The 17,908-nt window shown below is 44.8% G+C and overlaps 1 protein-coding gene and 1 pseudogene across 2 annotated transcripts in view; both read left to right on the forward strand.

Annotated features, from left to right (window-relative positions):
- LOC115804107 (serum basic protease inhibitor pseudogene) lies at positions 1–11,276 on the forward strand (annotated as a pseudogene).
- Positions 1–17,908, forward strand: part of VSIG10 (V-set and immunoglobulin domain containing 10) — a 37,642-nt gene that overhangs the window by 7,752 nt on the left and 11,982 nt on the right. For both annotated transcript variants that reach the window (XM_022598029.3, XM_022598031.3), the window contains 2 exons: positions 11,283–11,585; positions 13,280–13,540. In XM_022598029.3, coding sequence (XP_022453737.1) covers positions 11,283–11,585; positions 13,280–13,540 — 564 coding nt within the window. The remainder of the gene's footprint in view (positions 1–11,282; positions 11,586–13,279; positions 13,541–17,908) is intronic.

Here is a 17,908-nt window from a genome sequence, read left to right on the forward strand (position 1 = left end):
GGTGGGTGGGGACTGAGACTGGCTGGCGTGGCGCTCAGAGCCTGGGACCCGAGGAGGCCTTTGGAGTCAATGGCCTGGGTTTCATTCTGGGCTCTGCTACCTGCAAGCTAAATGACCTCTCATACCTGTTATTTCCTCATCAGTATAGTGGAGATAAAAGGGATTCTTGCCTCATAGAATTGCTGTGAGGAATAGATCCCAGTTTATCTATATACAGTGCTGTAAATGGCTCTTGGCATATTAGTTAGCTTGTTAATATCATCCTCGCTATCAATCTCATTTTATTATACAACAAAGTCAGAGTATAACATAATCAAGTCAGACTGACTGAGTTCCAATCCTAAGGCTAGGTTACCTTGAGTAAGTAAGTAGCTTAATAACTCTGTTTTTCAGTAGCTTTGGTTTTTCTTATTTGTTAATTGGGGACAATGCATTGCATACCTTATCAGGTATATGCTCTTATGCTGTAGCGCTAAATGCAGGGCTTGGTATGAGCTACTGTTACTACTGTCTTTCCTAAATCAGTCTATCATGTCTGTCAATATATATGCATGAATTTAGAGCAAGGGTTGGCAAATCATAACCTGTGGACCATTTCTAGCCTGTTGCTATTTTTGTATGGCCTGCAAGTGACAAATTATTTTTTACATTTTTAACGGTTGAAAAAAATCAAAAGAAGAATGATATTTGTGACATGTGAAAATTATATGAAATTCACATTTCAATGTCCATAAATAAGGTCTTATTTGAACACAGCAACACTCATTCATTCCCATGTTATCTCTGACTGCCTTTAGTGCTACAACCTCAGAGCTGAGTGGCTGTGACACTGATTGTATGTCCTGCAGGGCCTAAAATATTTACTCTCTGGCCCCTACAGAAAAATTTGTTGGTCACTGGTTTAGAGGGATATCCACATTCTATACCCAGGGTGTGTCATTGAGTAGAAATACCCATGTGATCACTATTGCTCCCTGATTTTCTCATCTATAAATTATTTACTCATTCCTTTAGTCAATATGTATTTATTGAGAGCCCAATGCCAGGCACTATTCTAGGCACTGGGCCACAAGAATGGACAGGTCAGAGAAGGTCTCTACCCATGTGGAGCTGACATCCTAGTAGGAGAAGACAGACAATAAGCAGGTAAACAAATGCATCAGGCAGTTTCAGAGTGACAGGTGCTGTGCAGAGAATTGAGATGGGGTGATGCGATCAGATCCTCTGAACCACTTTACATTGGTGGGTCAGAGAGGAGCTTTTGGAAAGAGTGACATTGAAGCTGAATGATACGTAGGAGCCAGTCACATGAAGATAAGAGAGAGGGATCCAGGCAGAAATTGAACTAGTGCAAGATGGGTTGAACATGGTGCGTGTGTGGATGAGGAGAAGGCTGGTGTGGTGGGAACCCTGGGTGTGAGAGGGCAGGATGTGTGAGACATGGAAGGCAGGGCCAGACCATGTGGGGCCGGGTAGGACTGGTGTTATGGGTTGAATTGTGTCCCCCAGACAGATAGGTTGAAATCCTAACCCTCGATACCTGTGAACGTAACCTTATTTGGAAATAGGGTCTTTGCAGATATAATCAGCTTAAGATGAGGTCATTAGGGTGGGCACTAATTAAAATTGACTGGTATCCTTATAAGAAGAGGAAAATGCATGCAAAGACAGAGACATAGGGAGAATGTCGTACTGTGGCAGAAGCAGAGATTGGAGTAATGTAGCTGCAAGCAAAGGAATGCCAAAGATGGACGGCCATAACCAGCAGCCAGGGAAGAGACAAGGAAGGGTTCTCTCCTAGAGCCTTTGGAGGAGTACAGCCCTCCTAGCACCTGATTTCATAGTTCTGGCCTCCAGAGCAGTGGTAGAATCAATTTCTGTTGTTTTAAGCCATCTGGTTTGACTTACTTTATTAAGGCAGCCCCAGGACACTAATACACCTGGTCAAAAATTGGGATTTTATTCTGGGTGCAGGAGGAACTCCTGGAGCTGTAAGCAAGCAGGGACGTGGTATCATTTGAATTACACGTGGAGAATGGATGTGTGCGGTCTCAAGAAAGACTGGTAAAATAAGAAACAAGGAAACCAAAAGCAACTATACTCCAATAAAAATTAATTTTAAAAGAACTTAAAGAAACTAAAAACAAACAAACAAACAAAAAACCACACAAGGAAGCCAATCGGCGGTGTAGGATATTAGTGGCCAGAGTCAGGGTAGCAGCACTGACCTTGGTGAAAATGTACAGGTTCAGAAAATATTTTTGAGGTACACCTGCAAGATTTGCTGGTGGATTAGAAGTGGAGGATGAAGGAAAGAGAGGCTTCAAGGACACGTCTAGATTTTTGGATGGTTTGTACGTTTTCCACCAGCTCTTAAGGCTTATGGAATTTGCGAATGCAGTGTTTTTGGGTCTGGAGATGCCATGGATGAATTGCTGAATGGCCAGGAATGAATGTGGGTGTATCAAAAAATGTCACCCAATTTGGCCCAGTTCTGATTGGTTCTCACTGTGAGCCCATGGGCGGGTACCAACAGGCCTCCCTCACTCCAGCTGTCAAACGGTAATTAATAATTCCTTCGGGAGAAGCCCTCCTGCAAGGCCACGAAGATGAGCCAGCTCTGCCCCTCTGCAGCCCTTCTAGTCTTCCTGGGCACCCTGGTGGCCAGCACCCCAGGGGGTGAAAACAGCAACCAGGCCCAGGCCCTGCACCCTGCCTTCTGCCTGGAGCCTCCCTACGTGGGTCCCTGCAGGGCCCTGTTCATCGGGTACTTCTACAATGCGAAGTCCAGGCTCTGCGAGACCTTTGCTTACGGCAGGGGCAGAAGGAAGCAGAACAACTTCCTGGATAAGGAGGACTGCATCAGCACCTGTGGTGGCTGCAACAGGGCTCAGGAGAGCCGGGCAACTGTGCTCCCCTGAGATGGCAGTCTTAGGAGGCCCCAGGGCTGGGCTGCTGCTGCTTCTGAAAGATTTGAGCCTTCTCCTCTACTTCCTTCTCAAACCTACCTTCCTCAGCAGGACCCTGCCTCTTTCCTCACTGCATCCTCACCTTCATACCCCTCTTCACCATTACTGCACTCCTTGGAGGGGGCAGCGATGGAATTACTGGCATCCAGTTCTGAGCGTCAGTGGTGGCAGAGGTGTTTTTCAATAATGAACCCCCTTTCCCCACAAAAAAAAAAAAAAAATTCCTTCGGGACTTCCCTGGAGGTCCAGTGGTTAAGACTGTGCTCCCAACGCATGGGGCACGGGTTCGATCCTTGGTCAGGGAACTAAGATCCCGCGTGCTGCACGGTGCGGCCAAAAATAATAATAATTCCTTCATGTCAGTCTTGTCAATAAGTGTCTTTGCTTTTGACCTCAGAGGAGTAAGGTGGCATTACAACTTGTGGGGCTTTTTTTTTTTTATTTTCACTCTGTGCGGTTTATGAGGATTTTATCTGACACTGACTTATTAATCATTGGCTAAGTTTATTGGAGGTTGGATTAGTTTCATTATTGCCCTGTAGGGAGATAAATGCAAGGTCTTCTTATGATGAAAGTGAATTTACATAAAAAAAATCACTAAACTCAAATGGTGTTTTGAGCTCCCTGAGTTACTGTGGTATGATTTGTGTTAAGGAAACGTCTTCATTTGGAAACATAGGGGGTCCCTGACTGGTGTAGGGCTTGTTCGTGAAAACAGGGCACAGGCTGTCTTAGTCAGTTTGGGCTGCTATAACAAAAGTAGCATGGTCTGGGTGGTTTAACAACAAACATTTATTCCTCACAGTTCTGGAGGCAGGGAAGTCCAAGATCAAGGTGCCGGCAGATGCAGTGTCTGGTAAGGGCCTGCTTTCTGGTTGGCAGATGTGTGTCTTCTCTCCTTGGTGGAGAACAGAGAGGGAGGAAGCAAGGTCTGTGGGGTCTCTCCTTATAAGGGCACTCATCCCATTCATGAGGGCTCTGCTTTCATGACCTAATCCCCTCCCGAAGGCCCCACCTCCAGATGCCATCACACTGGGGACAGGCTTCAGCATGTGAATTTTGGGGGATACAAACATTCAGTCCATAGCACAGGTGTCCTCCGGTTTCACAGACACCAGGGCCCTCTGGAACGTCAGGCCTCGTCCCCATTCCACGAGAGACCCTGGGCCAACACCAGACCCTTCTGGGCACCAGGGAGCCCCTTCTTGCTCCTCAGACAGTGGCAGAAGGGGAGGCCTTGGCATCTCAGATTGGAATTCAGCCCTCATTTCTGCATGGAAGATTTAGGAAAATGGATTAGGCTTGACCCAACCACTACTTCCGGGAGGGTGGTGATGTTGCTGAGTGGCTGAGGGCATACGCTCTGAGGCCCAGCTGCCCGGGTTCGAACGCAGGTCCTGCTGGCTGTTGTCTTTGTGACCTTGGGGAAGTCGCTTGAACTCCTCCAACCTTAGTTTTATCATCTGTGAATTCAGGGGTAATGGTGGGAGCTAGGCACAGATTCCCTGCACACATTCATGAGATAAACACGCACAGACTTCAGCACAGAGTCGGGCACATGGTGTATATGCACTTGGTCCATGTTACCTCCATCAGCTGGTTAAGGAGGTGACGGGATTCTCGTGGGAAAAATGCATCTCAAGTTCCCATCCGTGAGTACATCTGGGCTTTTCGAAGAAGACCTTCATGCCTCTTGCTTTTCCCGTCTTTCTACTGACATGGTTGATAACTTAGTCTCTTAAGGAGAAAAGTTTGGAAATATTCTAACATGGCCTTGGAAGCTAGGGGAAAAAAATCTGAGATGTGGCAAGTTGTTATCTGTACGTGACTTTGTTTTCTTGTTTTGTTAAAAAAATTTTTTTTTCTTCCAGCTTTATTGAGGTACGATTGACATGCAGCACTGTATAAGTTTAAGGTGTCCAGCATAATGACTTGACTTACATACATCATGAAATGTTGACCGCAATAGGTTTAGTGAACATCCATTGCCTCATGTAGATACAAAATTAAACAGCAAACAATTATTTCCTGTGATGAGAACTCTTAAGATTTACTCTCTTAACTTTTATATATGACATACAGCAGTGTTAATTATATTTATCATGTTGTACATTACATCCCTAGTACTTATTTATCTTATAACTGGAAGTTTATACCTTCATACAATTTCCCCTCCTACTCTTCACCTCTGATAACCACAAATCGGATCTCTTTTTCTGAGTCTTTTTGTTTGTTTGTTTCTGAAGTATAAGTGACCTATAGCATTGTTAGTTCCTGTTACACAACACAGTGATTTGATATTTCTATGCTTTTCAAAATGATCACCACAATAACTCTAGTTATGACCTGGCTCCATACAGAGATATTACATAATTATTGAGTATATTCCCTGCACTGGACGTTTCATACCCATGACTCATTTATTTTGTAACTGAAAGTTTGTACCTCTTAATTTCCCTCACCTTCCTCCCCTCTGGCAACCACCTGTTTGTTCTCTGTATCTATGACTCTGTTTCTGTTTTATGTTTTTTCATTTGTTTTATTTTTTAGATCCCACATATAAGTGAAATCATACACTTACGACTTTCTCCATCTGACTTATTTCACTTAGCATAATATCCTCTAGGTCCTCCATATTGTCACAAATGGCAAGATTTCATTCTTTTTATGGCTGAATAGTATTCCATTGTATATATGTACCACATCTTCTTTATGCATTCATCCGTTGATGGACACTTAAGTTGCTTCCATATCTTGGCTATTGTAAATAATGCTGCAGTGAGCATAAGGGTGCACATATCTTTTCTTTTTTCTTTTTTGGCCATGCCACATGGCATGTGGGATCTTAGTTCCCTGACCAGGGATGGAACCCATGACCTCTGCAGTGGAAGCATGGGGTCTTAACCACTGGACCACCAGGGAAGTCTCATATCTTTTCTAATTAGTGTTTTCATTTTCTTTGGATAAATACCCAGGAGTGGAATTGCTGGATTGTGTGATAGTTCTGTTTTTAATTTTTTGAGGAATCACCATACTGTTTTCCATAGTGGCTGCACCAGTTTACATTCCAGCACCAACAGTGCACAAGGGTTCCCTTTTCTCCACACCCTCTCCAACACTTGTCATTCGTTGTCTTCTTAGTAATAGCCATTCTGACAGGTGTGAGGTGGTATCTCACTGTGGTTTTGGTTTGCATTTCCCTGATGATCAGTGATGGTGAACATCTTTTCATGTGTCTGTTGGCCATCTGTATGTCTTCTTTGGAAAAACGTCTATTCAGTTTCCCTGCCCATTTTTTAATCTTTTTTATTATTTTGATATGGAGGTGTATGCATTAAAAACTTAAATGTGAGACCTGGAACCATAAAACTTCTAGAAGAAAACATAGGAAATATGCTCTTTGATATCGGCCTTAGTACTTTTTTTTTTTGGATATGTCTTCTTAGGCAAGGGAAACAAGAGCAAAAATAAACAAATGAGACTACATCAAACTAAAAAGCTTTTTGCACAGTGAAAGAAACTGTCAACAAAACAAAAAGGCCAATTACTGAATGGGAGAAGATAGCTGCATATGATATATCTGATAAGGGGTTAATATCCAAGATATACAAAGAACTGTAAGTGACCTTGAATGTGTGAATGGACAGAGATGCTGCAGAAACATGAAGCTGGCTGTATGAGGGCCGGGAACTTTCTCCCTCCTTACCACCTGGATCTCTGCTTATCCATCAGTGGGCATTTGGTGCCTCTGCCTTCTAGGGAGTGAGGTTTTCTATAGGCCTGGGGTGATACAACCTGTCTGGAATGGGCACTGCAATGTGACTTTGTTATTCATCTCAGGAGTAAGAACTCTGCACTGTTCCTTGTTAAGTTAATGATGCAGTTGAAGAGTCTTGCCATTGAGATTGGGACTGCTGCTCCTGAGGGTACAGAAATCCCTTAGTCCAGAGCAGTTCAGGATTGCCACAGCTGTTTATTTCACTGACTTACCTACCCATCCGCTCCTGCCTCCAAGTCAGGTGGATACGAGGTTAGAACCACTGTGTGTTTACCTGCAGAAAGCCTGGAGTGGATGGAGTGGGTAGCACAGACCTTAACATATTCCAGTAGAATTCGTGCTTCTTTCAAGAGATGATCCCTTAGCCGCTGGGGAGCTGAGTGGTACACAATGCCAGACTCTCCCTGTGTCTATTTTTCTCAGGCCCAGCAAGTGTTGAGGGAGCATTTGAGTTGGTTGGCACATGGGCAATGAGGAAGCTGGTTTGTATCAACCTCCAAAAGCCCCTTTGGATTTGGGGTTTGGAGGATGGGAGTGCTCCTGTTTAGCTAGTGATGTGGCTGCCACTCCCAACTTCCAGGACAGGGAGTCTCAGGAAAGCCCCATGTTCCCCGACTAACTGGGCCCATCTGATTTGTACTCGTTCTGTGATGCTGATGGTGTCACTGTGCCCTATCACAACATAAGGTCCTAGGGAAAGGAGATGTTGGGCATACTGAAGAAAGATTGCTGGCCCCGTCAGAAGACGGGATGAACTTTGCCCAAAGATTGATTAACCTGAGTCTTGCCAAGCTCATCTGAAGCAGAGATGTATGCTTGTAAGAGGCTGAGGACCTCTGGGTTTTGGTCTTCTGGACAGAATCAGTGGTCACTAGGGAGGTGGGGAGGCAATGGGGTTGTTATATTCACCTCTATGTTCCATCTCCTTTTTTTTTTTTTTTTTTTTTAATTTGGCTGTGCCACACGGCTTGGAGGATCTTAGTTCCCTGACCAGGGATTGAACCTGCACCCTCGGCAGTGAAAGCGCAGAGTCCTAACCACTGGACCACTAGGGAATTCCTTATGTTCCATCTCTAAGTGATATCAAAACACTCTGTAAGTTTCCCCAAGGATCTTGTCCCACTGTGGACCAACAGGTACACCCACTGGTTAGCAGAGGCTAGTCAGTACATTCTTAGGTCATTTTCAAATAAAAATGCTGGTGTGAAGAATAAATGTAGGAAAATAACTTTTCGTCTTGTCAAAGAACCCAAGATACGAAGATGGGAATCTCCTATTTTGTGGGTCCCTGAGATGTAAATTAACTCTTTGAGACACTTGACTGGCCAACCTATAGTTATGGTGGGGAAGGAAAGAAGTGAGTTCTGATGTCAAGAATGACTACAGAGAACAGGAAGGCAGCAGCAGTAGTGGATTGTTGTAGAACAGGAATCAAACTTTTTCTGTAGAGGCCAGATGGTAAATATTCTAGTGTTTCTGAGTCAACAGGTAAAAACGAGGATATCATATAAGTACTTATATAACAAGAGAGAAAACAAATTTCCACATTTTTTTTGTTGACAAAATTCAAAATATAATAATAACTGAGTACTTTTTTTTTTTTTGGACGCACCACGAGGCTTGCAGGATCTTAGTTCCCCAACTAGGGATTGAACCCAGGCCACTGCAGTGAAAGTGCCGAGTCCTAACCAGTGGACTGCCAGGGAATTCCCATAACCTAGTACATTTTTTTGGTAGTGCAGGCTTACTAATGAGAAGAAAGGGATTCTTTGGGCGGGGGGGGGATAACGTTTCACTTAGTTGGGGTTCAAAGTTAGTGTTCTCTCTCATCAAATCGATTGTGGATGTTCATCTGTACATACAGTCTTAGCTTGTAGGCTGTACAAAAGCAGACAGCGGGCCGTTGTTTGCCGATGCATGTTCTAGAATCAATCTACAAGTATACTACTGTTAATAATGTCAGATAACATTCATAGAACATTGACCACATGTCAAACACCAGGCTAAGTGTTCTGCTTATATTCTCTCATTGGATCCTTCAATAACCTGGTGATAGAAGGTACTCCTGTTCTTTTCATTTCATAGGAAGGACAGGAGGGTGAGAATAGGAGAGATGGACACTTGCTCAAGGTTGTCTGTCTAAAAGTGGCAGTAGAATTTACACCCAGGTCTGTCTGAATGCAGAGTCCAAGTTCATAACCACTAGGTAAGGCATCCATCCAAGAAACTGACATGACCAAGGCCTCCATAAGATGCTGAACCTTTGTAAACACGCTGTATTTTTATTTATTTGTTGTTTTATTTTTGTTTCCTCTCCTATCTGTCTGTCTCTCCGAGTGATTGCTACCATCACCCTGCAAGCAAAAAGGGCTGGTGGTTTCTGTTTAGGAATATCAGCGGGGTGGAGAGAGAGGTGGGAGGGATGGAAATGGGTACCGCCTTCTTTTTAGTCAGAGTAAGGGAAGAACCCCAGGGATTTAAGAAGATGGTGTCAGCTTTAATTAAGAAAGCAGACTCAACCCAAAGATTTATAAAAAAGCTGTAACCTTTGAACACTTAATTCAGAAGGCTCTTCAGGTTCTCTCATTTGATTTTTTTTTTTTAACCCTTCCGCCTACAGCGTTCTCATCCATTCCCTTTATCCAAACCCATGTTTTGCTCAGCATTGTGTTGGTCAAAAGCCCCTCCCAGGGAATTCCTTGGCGGTCCAGTGGTCAGGACTCGGTGCTTTCACTGCCAAGGACGAGGGTTTGATACCTGGTTGGGGAACTAAAATCTTGCAAGTCACGTGGCACAGTCCAAAAAAAAAAAAAAAAGCCCCATCCCAGCCAGTTTCTGGGGGTCTCACTGTTCATGACAGGCCTCTGTGGCCCTCCAGACCACAATTTGGAAGACCCACGTGGTCCAATCTAACACAGTACCTTTGCTGGCCCAGGTGTGGCTGCCAATACCACAGAGGTACCCTGTGCTTGGCTGGGTGCTCGCCAGCTGTGGGCACTCCCTAGGACCTGCTGGTCCACATACCTACCCAACTAGTCAGCAACGGGCAGTGGGATATTTGAGCACCTCCCAAACTACAGTATAATTTTTTCCCCAGACGCTCTGTGGGAGGTGACATGATTCCAGCAAATCATTGCAACTCTTAGGAGCCAGCCCTGACTAGACAAGCATATTGTCAAGAGTATTTTCCTCAGAAACCCACAATTTCTGTCGTTATACAATGGCCCCAGAATAGGTGGAAGTAGCTTCTGTACTTTGAGGGGATCTGGCAAAGCCTTTCCTCCCCCTAATAATTTATCCCCTGGGCATATTTTTGTCCAGAATTCTTCAGTCATAGATTTATCCCTTTGGCCAAGCATTGCCCTTTCTGGACTCTTCTTAAGAGGAAGTCTCTGGTGGAGGCAACACACTACAGGACTTTAGTATATATAGGATCAAAGAGGATCTTAGATGCACTGGGTACCAATCGTGGGACGGCCTTTCTGGCACTGTTCTGAGTGCTGTATGATACTAATTCATTTAATTGTCATGACAACTCCATAAAGTGGGTTCTAGCATCACCCCCATTTTACAGATGAGGAAATGGAGGCTTAAGAGAAGTTAAATACTTTGCCCAAAGTCACACAGCTAGTAAGTGGAGTTAAAAATTGGGGCTGGAACCAATGTTTCTTGTCTTTCAGTGTGAAATTGTGCCAGGGGTCCCCAAGACCACCCCCAGCTTCACTGATTCTCTAGGAGAACTCACAGGACAATGAGGACCACGCTCCCAAGAGTCTTCTCCCAGTGCAGTCACATGGGACACGCTTAATTCCTCCAGCAACAAGTTGTGGCAACACGTGTGGAATATCTACCAGGGATGCTCGTTAGAGACTCCAGCGCCCTAGGTTTTTACTGGGGCTTGTCACATAGGCATCCTCTGCCTAGCACATACCAAAATTCCAGACTCTCAGAAGGAAAGCAGGTGTTCAGCATAAGCCACACTGTTTGTACAAACAGTTTAGGCCCGGTGAACCCCACTCTTACCAGTTCTGGGAACGGTGGGAACCGCCCTGAAATCCAAGCTCCTAGTTGCCAGCCCAGGCCAACCTTGCAGGCAGGCCTTTCTAAGGAAAGCACTCAGGCCTGCTACGTTAACTCTTTTTTTTTTCTTTTGTGGGATCTTAGTTCCCCAACCAGGGATTGAACCCAGACCCTTGGCAGTGAGAGTGCAGAATCCTAACCACTGGACCACCAGGGAAGTCCTGCTGTATTAACTCTTTAAGGCACAGATATCCTTTCCACTCATCTGTGTTTTTGAAAAGGGGCGATTTGCATTTTCCGCCTTCTGTAAGGATTGATCCCCTCAGTAAATCTCACGGAATTGCTCAGGAGTAAATTAAGGCATGGCTAAGGGCACTTGGCAGTGTTTGTCACACAATAAGTGGTTGATATTGTCATCCTCACTGGCTGCTTCCTGATTATCTCTGTGTCTCTTAGAGCTGGTAAGGGGCTCCAGTTAACTCTTACCCCTTCCCCACCCGCTCTGTCGTTCTCAGGAGGCCCCTATCACGTTGCGGTCAACATCTCCAGCACCGGCAGGCTCCCCAACGGCACGCTGTATGCGGCCAAGGGCTCCCGGGTAGATTTCTGCTGCAGCAGCAGCTCCTGGCCTCCGCCCATGGTTGAGTGGTGGTTCCGGGCCCCGGATTCTAGCACCGAGCCCTTCGGAAACAACCTGACGGCCAGCTGCTTCACGCTGTTACTGATGTCACAGAACCTTCAAGGGAACTACAGCTGTTTGGCCACAAACATGCTCGGCGGGAGACATCGAAAGGTGACCACCGAGCTCCTGGTCTACTGTGCGTAAGAAGTGCTCCCCTCCCCCACTCCTTCACCTTGACCCTTCGTGAACTGTGTGTTCGTGCCTCCCCTTTGTATACAAAGACTTACCTGATGCACAGGTTCTAACATGCTTCTGCAGCTCCCTCGACACACACGTACACGTGTCAAAGAGAGTGTTGCCTCTTCTGGAAGCTCACTGCTAACTAGGAGTACAGGAGAGTCCCTGTGAGTCATAGAGGGGAATTAATGCCAGGTCTAAAGTTTTTTTTTAATTGAGGTGAAAGTATATAACATAACATTAACCATTTTAAGATGTACAGTTCAGTGGCATTGAGTCTATCCACAGTGTTGTGCAACCATCACGTTTATCTAGTTCCAAAACATTTTCATCACCCCAAATTGGAAACCCCATATCCGTGAAGCAGTCACTCCCATACCCTCTTCCCCCAGCCCCTGGCAACCACCAGTCTATGTTCTATCTCTATGGATTTGCCTATTCTGCACATATCATATAAATGGAATCATACCCTATATGACCTTTGGGGACTGGCATCTTTCCCTTAGCATCATGTTTTCAAGGTTCATCTTGTTGTAGCTTGTGTCGGTACTTGCTTTCATTTCTTGGCCTAAGAGTATCTATTGTATGGTTCTACCACAATTTGTTTATCCATTCATCTGCTGTCACGCTCTCCATGAACACAGGCCCTCTAGCGCTGTTAAGAACCAATAGTTCATGAATCTTTATTTTTCAGGTGAAGAAACAACAACCCAATGCACCTATGCACACATTTAGTGGAGGAAAACCACTGTAGAAATAAACACAGGGTGCACTCCTAATCCATGCTAACCAAAGGGAGCATGAGAACGACAATTAGCAGGGAGGGCAATGACACACTTACTTTATACGTTATTCAGAGCCTTTGTAAGTCTCAATGCTGTCTATCATAAATGACATTTATCGTATATAAAGTCATATGTGCTTGTTGTAGGAAACAGATGAGAAGAAAGAAGAAAATAATCACTTGTACTCTAACCATCATTTTGGTATATTTCCAATAATTTTTCTTTTACATGCCACATATCTACAAATTAAGATCCAAATTTCTATTTATATGTATTATATAAAATATATAAAGGTATATGACATACATAATATATATACTATCTACATACATATATAATATATATTATTTTATATATAATTATGAACACATAGGTTACAACAGGTTTGTAATTTGTTAAATTTTTATATATTCTTTTAAGTGGTACTTGCACATAGCAAAAAAAAGGTGTGTGTTGAGGTTTGGGGATGGATAAATCTCCCTCTTCCTGCAACTCCCTCTAGGGACCAGCAGCGCCCAGTAGAACTTTCTGTGATGATGGAAATGTTCTCTTCTGTATGGCCTAATAGCTACCATGTGTGATGACTAGGAAATGTGAGTAGTCTGGTGGAGGAAATAAATTTGTAATTAAATTAATGAAAATTTAAATAGCCACACATGGCTAGTGAGAAATGCAAATCTCTTCCAAGATTTAACACCCAGCCGAGGAAACCCAACTTGTGTCAGGCACTAATTTGTGCTAGGAGCTATCTCAAAGTGCACTAACTGGGGTTGACGTTTCTCTGATACCCTGGTTCTGTAACCCATAGGGTCAGCCCAGTGGTTCATCTTAGTCTGTGATTAAGGCCACGTCCTCTGGTGTTTTGCAGCGCCCCCTCCGTCAGCCCCTCAGTGCTGGGCAGAGCTGCCGCCAGGATTGTTCACGCTGCAGCTCAGCTGTCGCTGGGCCGGAGGATACCCAGACCCAGACCTCCTGTGGACAGAAGAGCCAGGAGGTGTGGTTATGGGGATGTCAAAGCTGGGGGTTGAGATGCTGAACCAGCCCCAGCTGTTGGACGGCAAGAAGTTCAAGTGTGTCGGGAGCCACATAGTGGGGCCGGAGTTGGGAGCCAGCTGTGTGGTACAGATCAGTAAGTCTGATTTGCCTTGTCCTGGGGCTCTGGGGTCCACTCACCTTCCTCTTTTCTGGGACAACCCTTTGAAAGAAGGTCTGGGAGAGAAATCCCAGGGTGTTGGAGTGAACTGAATTCCTTCCATTTCTTCCTTCCTTTTGCTTTTTTTTTTTTTGAATTGAAGTATATTGGATTTACAGTATTGTTTTAATTTCTGCAGCAGAGTGATTCAGTTACACACACACACACACACACAAATATATGTACACACACATTCTTTTTCACATTCTTTTTCATTCTGGTTTGTCACAGGATATTGAGTATAGTCCCCTGTGCTCTCCAGCGGGACCTTGTTGTTTACCCATTCTATATATACTAGTTTGCATCTGCTAACCCCAAATGCCCTCTTCATCCATTCCTTTCAAACTTTAAAGATGCTTAATGAAACTTCTTGGTCGTAGTCCAAGCTGGTTTTCCCTTGCGGTTTCTAAGTACCGAAGATGGAGCAGTGAACAAGACAGACAAGGTTCATTTACTAGTTATCTCCTGTTATGGAACAAATTACCCCAGAACTTAATGGCTTCAAACAACAGTCATTATCTCACGATTTCTGTGGGCCAGGAATTCATAGAGGGCAAGGTGCTGGCATCTTGATTTAGAACTTCAGACTTTCCGAGCTGTGAGAATAAATATCTGTTGTTTTAAGCCACCCCGTTTGTGGTACTTTGTTACAGCAGCCTCAGGAAACCAGTACAGTGAGTAAGCCAGGGCCAGAGCGTGTTGGGTTGTGTTGGCCCTGGTGAGGTTGTCCTCACAGTTTATGAGGGTAGTCCTCAGAGGTGCAGCTGTGGAGAGCTGACATGCTGAGAAGTGAGCCCTGCTGTGTCAGCAGGTGCCTGTTTTCCCAGGCAAGTGGCATTCAGATGGTTCACCCTTCTCACTGACTCATTCAGCACACTGCTTCCGGCTGTCCCCTCTGTGTCAGGTACCATACCTGGCCTTGGGCAACAGAAGGGACCAAGACTCTCTTTCTGCCCTAGGACAGGGCTTGGTAAACTATGCCTCATGGGCCAAATCCGACCCAATTGGTTTGGGGACCATTTTTTAAAAATGAGATTTAAGTCACATAATATAAACGTCACTATTTTTTTTATTTTTTGGCCGCACCGTGCAGCCTGTGGGATCTTAGTTCCCCGACCAGGGATCGAACCTGCGCCCTCGGCAGTGAAAGCTCAGAGTCCTAACCACTGGACCGCCAGGGAATTCCCTAAAATTCACTATTTTAGAGTTTATAATTCATTGTTTTTTTTAGTATGTTCACAATGTTATACTACCATCACCATTCTAATTCAGAATATTTCCATCACCCCCAAAAGAAACCCTAGCAGTCACTCTCTCATTTCCCAGTATCTCCACCGACATCGAGTGTTATTAATTTTTTAGTTTTTTCCTGTTTGCTAGTTGGGATATGGCATATTGTTTTCATTTGGTTTTCTTTGATCACTGGTGGAGTTGATAATTTTCATATGCGCACTGACTTCCTATATATTGTCTGTGAATTATCTGCTCATATTTTGTCCATTTTTCTATTGGCTTGTTCATCTTTTCTTATTATTCCATAAGAGTCAGTTAATTTCATAGAACTGTCATGCACGTTATAGATATTTCTCTGGCATATTTGGCTCCTAAACCACATTTCTGCTAGTGATGAGCAGTTTCTGATTTTGAAAATTTCACCTCTGTCAGTCCTGTTCTTTTTTTTTTTTTTTTTTTTTTTTTTTTTGCGGTCCGCGGGCCTCTCACTGTTGCGGCCTCTCCCGTTGTGGAGCGCAGGCTCCGGACACGCAGGCTCAGCGGCCATGGCTCACGGGCCCAGCCGCTCCACGGCATGTGGGATCCTCCCAGACCAGGGCACGAACCGGTGTCCCCTGCCTCAGCAGGCGGACTCCCAACCACTGCGCCACCAGGGAAGCCCTTTTTTTTTTTTTTTTTTTAATAAATATTCATTTATTTATTTATTTGGCCGCACAGGGTCTTAGTTGTAGCATGCAGGATCTATTGATAGTTGCTTGACCAGGGATCGAACCCTGGCCCCCTACATTGGGAGTGTGGAGTCTTAACCACTGGACCACCAGGGAAGTCCCCTCTCAGTCCTGTTCTTTTAGGTTTCTGCGCTCAGAAGGTCTTTGACTCTTTCTTATTAACTTACTCCATGTAATCCTCACAGTAGCCTGCAAATTACAGATGATAACATGTGTGAACTAATTTACCTAAGATCAGTTGGCTCATAAGTGACGGAGCCAAAACATAGCCAGGCTGGTCTGACGCCAGCGCCCTTGCTTTTATCCAGGTAGTGCTGACTGCTTTCCTGGTGACCTTCCACACATGATCTAGCAAATCTTTTTGGGTAGGATTTAGGTGCTCAGCATGGTTCCAGGTACTGTGGAGGAATACAGAGTCTTTGCCTTTAAAGGACTTAAACTTTACTTGGAGAGAGAAGTCTGGCCAATGTGGAGCAGGAAATGACAATATCACAAATACAACTGACCCTTGAACACCGCAGGTTTGAATTGCGTGGTTCTGTGTACATGTGAATTTTTTTCAATAAATGTTGTATCTGTATTTTCACTTAACAGATCTTTAAATTAACTCACTGTGGGGAAAAGTTTGTGTCTGATTAGAGATCATAGAATATAGAAGCAAAAGAACTAGGGTTTGAGTCCTGATTCTATCCAAACTGTTTCAGCTTCCTGTCCTTGGGCGAGTCATTTATCAATTCCTTTGCTTCTGAGGCAGAGAGAGCAGGACGTGGATTTTTAGATTTCTCGCAGGTTGGTCCCCCAACCCCCATGTTGTTCAAGGGTCAACCGCGATGGTGACATTAACATTTACTGAGTGCAGATAGAGTGCAGGTGCCAAGTGTTTTGCACACAGTATCTCGTTCAGTCCTCAATCACCCTGTGAGCTGAGAGCTCGTATTATCCCTCAGAATTAGTTTCCTGGAGCTGCTGTAACAAAGTATCACGAACTTGGTGGCTTAAAACAACAGCCGTTTATTCTCTCTCAGTTCTGGAGGCTAGAAGTTTGAAATCAAGGTGTCGGCAGGGCCGTGCTCCCATCAGAGTCTTCATGGGAGAATCCTTCCTGGCCTCTTCCAGCTCCTCATGGCTCTATGTGTTCCTTGGCCTGTGGCTGCATCACTTTGGTCTCTGCATCCGTTTTCACGTGACCTTCCCCTCTGTGTGTATGTCTCCCTGTGGCCTCTCTTCTTCTTATAAGATACCAGTCCTTGGAGTTAGGGCCCACCCTCAATCCAGGATGATTTCATCTTGAGATCCTTACCTTAACTAGTTACATCTGCAAAGACTCCATTTCCGAATAAGATCACGTTCTGGGGTTCTAGGTGGACATGAATTTGGGGAGGATGCTCCATTTTACCGATGGTGAAACAGAGGCAGCCGACTTGCCCAGACTGCAAATAGAAAGCAGTATACACACTCAGAGTGGTACATAATGAGGACGTCTGAAGTGTGTTATGGACAGTAAGTCCCAGGAAGTGAATAAATGATGGACCGATGCTGAGAGAGGGTGAAATTAGCAGAGGCAGCTAGTGGGGTTGTGTTATTTCGCCCTTACCCTTCCATTTTATTTGCAGATCTTGCCTAAGTCTTTATTCCTGTGACCCCTGAGACTTGACCAATAATTTGAATCTAAATATGTGCTCAGGGTTAAGAAATGTGTCTGGAGAAGGGAGCTGACCAGAAGTTTTCCCAATTCCAGGAGCACAGGAAGCAAGCACAGAGCCTGGACCCTTCTCGGACTCTGATGCCGTCCAGTTCTCCCCGCCTCCCTCTTGGGCACTCGAACCTGGATGTGCATACAAGTCACCTGGGGGGGCCGGTTAAAATGCAGGTTCTGACTCTCCTGGTCTGGGTTGGACCCAATATCTGCGTTTCTAATTGCCTCCAGGAAGTGCTGGTGCTGCTGGTCCGAAGACCACACCTTGAGTAGCAAGGCCCTTGCAGGCGAGGGGTGTCTGGATCATTCCACTTGAAAGGACTAGTACAACCCTGAAGTGTAATGCTAACGTCCACCTCAGGGATCCAGGGCAGTGTAGCCCCCAAGCTGATGAAAAGTGATGCTTTTGGGGAATTCTGCTGCCCAGATCTATCTATCTATCTACCTTTTTTTTCCTTCTTTCATTTCTTTTCCTTCCTTCCTTCCTTTCTTTCTCTTTCTTCCTCCCTCCCTCCCTCCCCTTCCTTTCTTCTTTCTCTCTCTCTCTCTCCCTCCCTCCCTCCTTCCCTCTCTCTCTCTTTCTTTCTTTCCTTCAGCTGTGCCACGCAGTTTGTGGGATCTTAGTTTCCCAACCAGGGATTGAACCTG

This window comes from Delphinapterus leucas, chromosome 14 (assembly GCF_059928025.1).
Source record: "Delphinapterus leucas isolate spDelLeu-1000000601 "Yukka" chromosome 14, BTC_Dleu_Yukka2, whole genome shotgun sequence".
In the NCBI taxonomy this organism is placed as follows: Eukaryota; Metazoa; Chordata; class Mammalia; order Artiodactyla; family Monodontidae; genus Delphinapterus; species Delphinapterus leucas.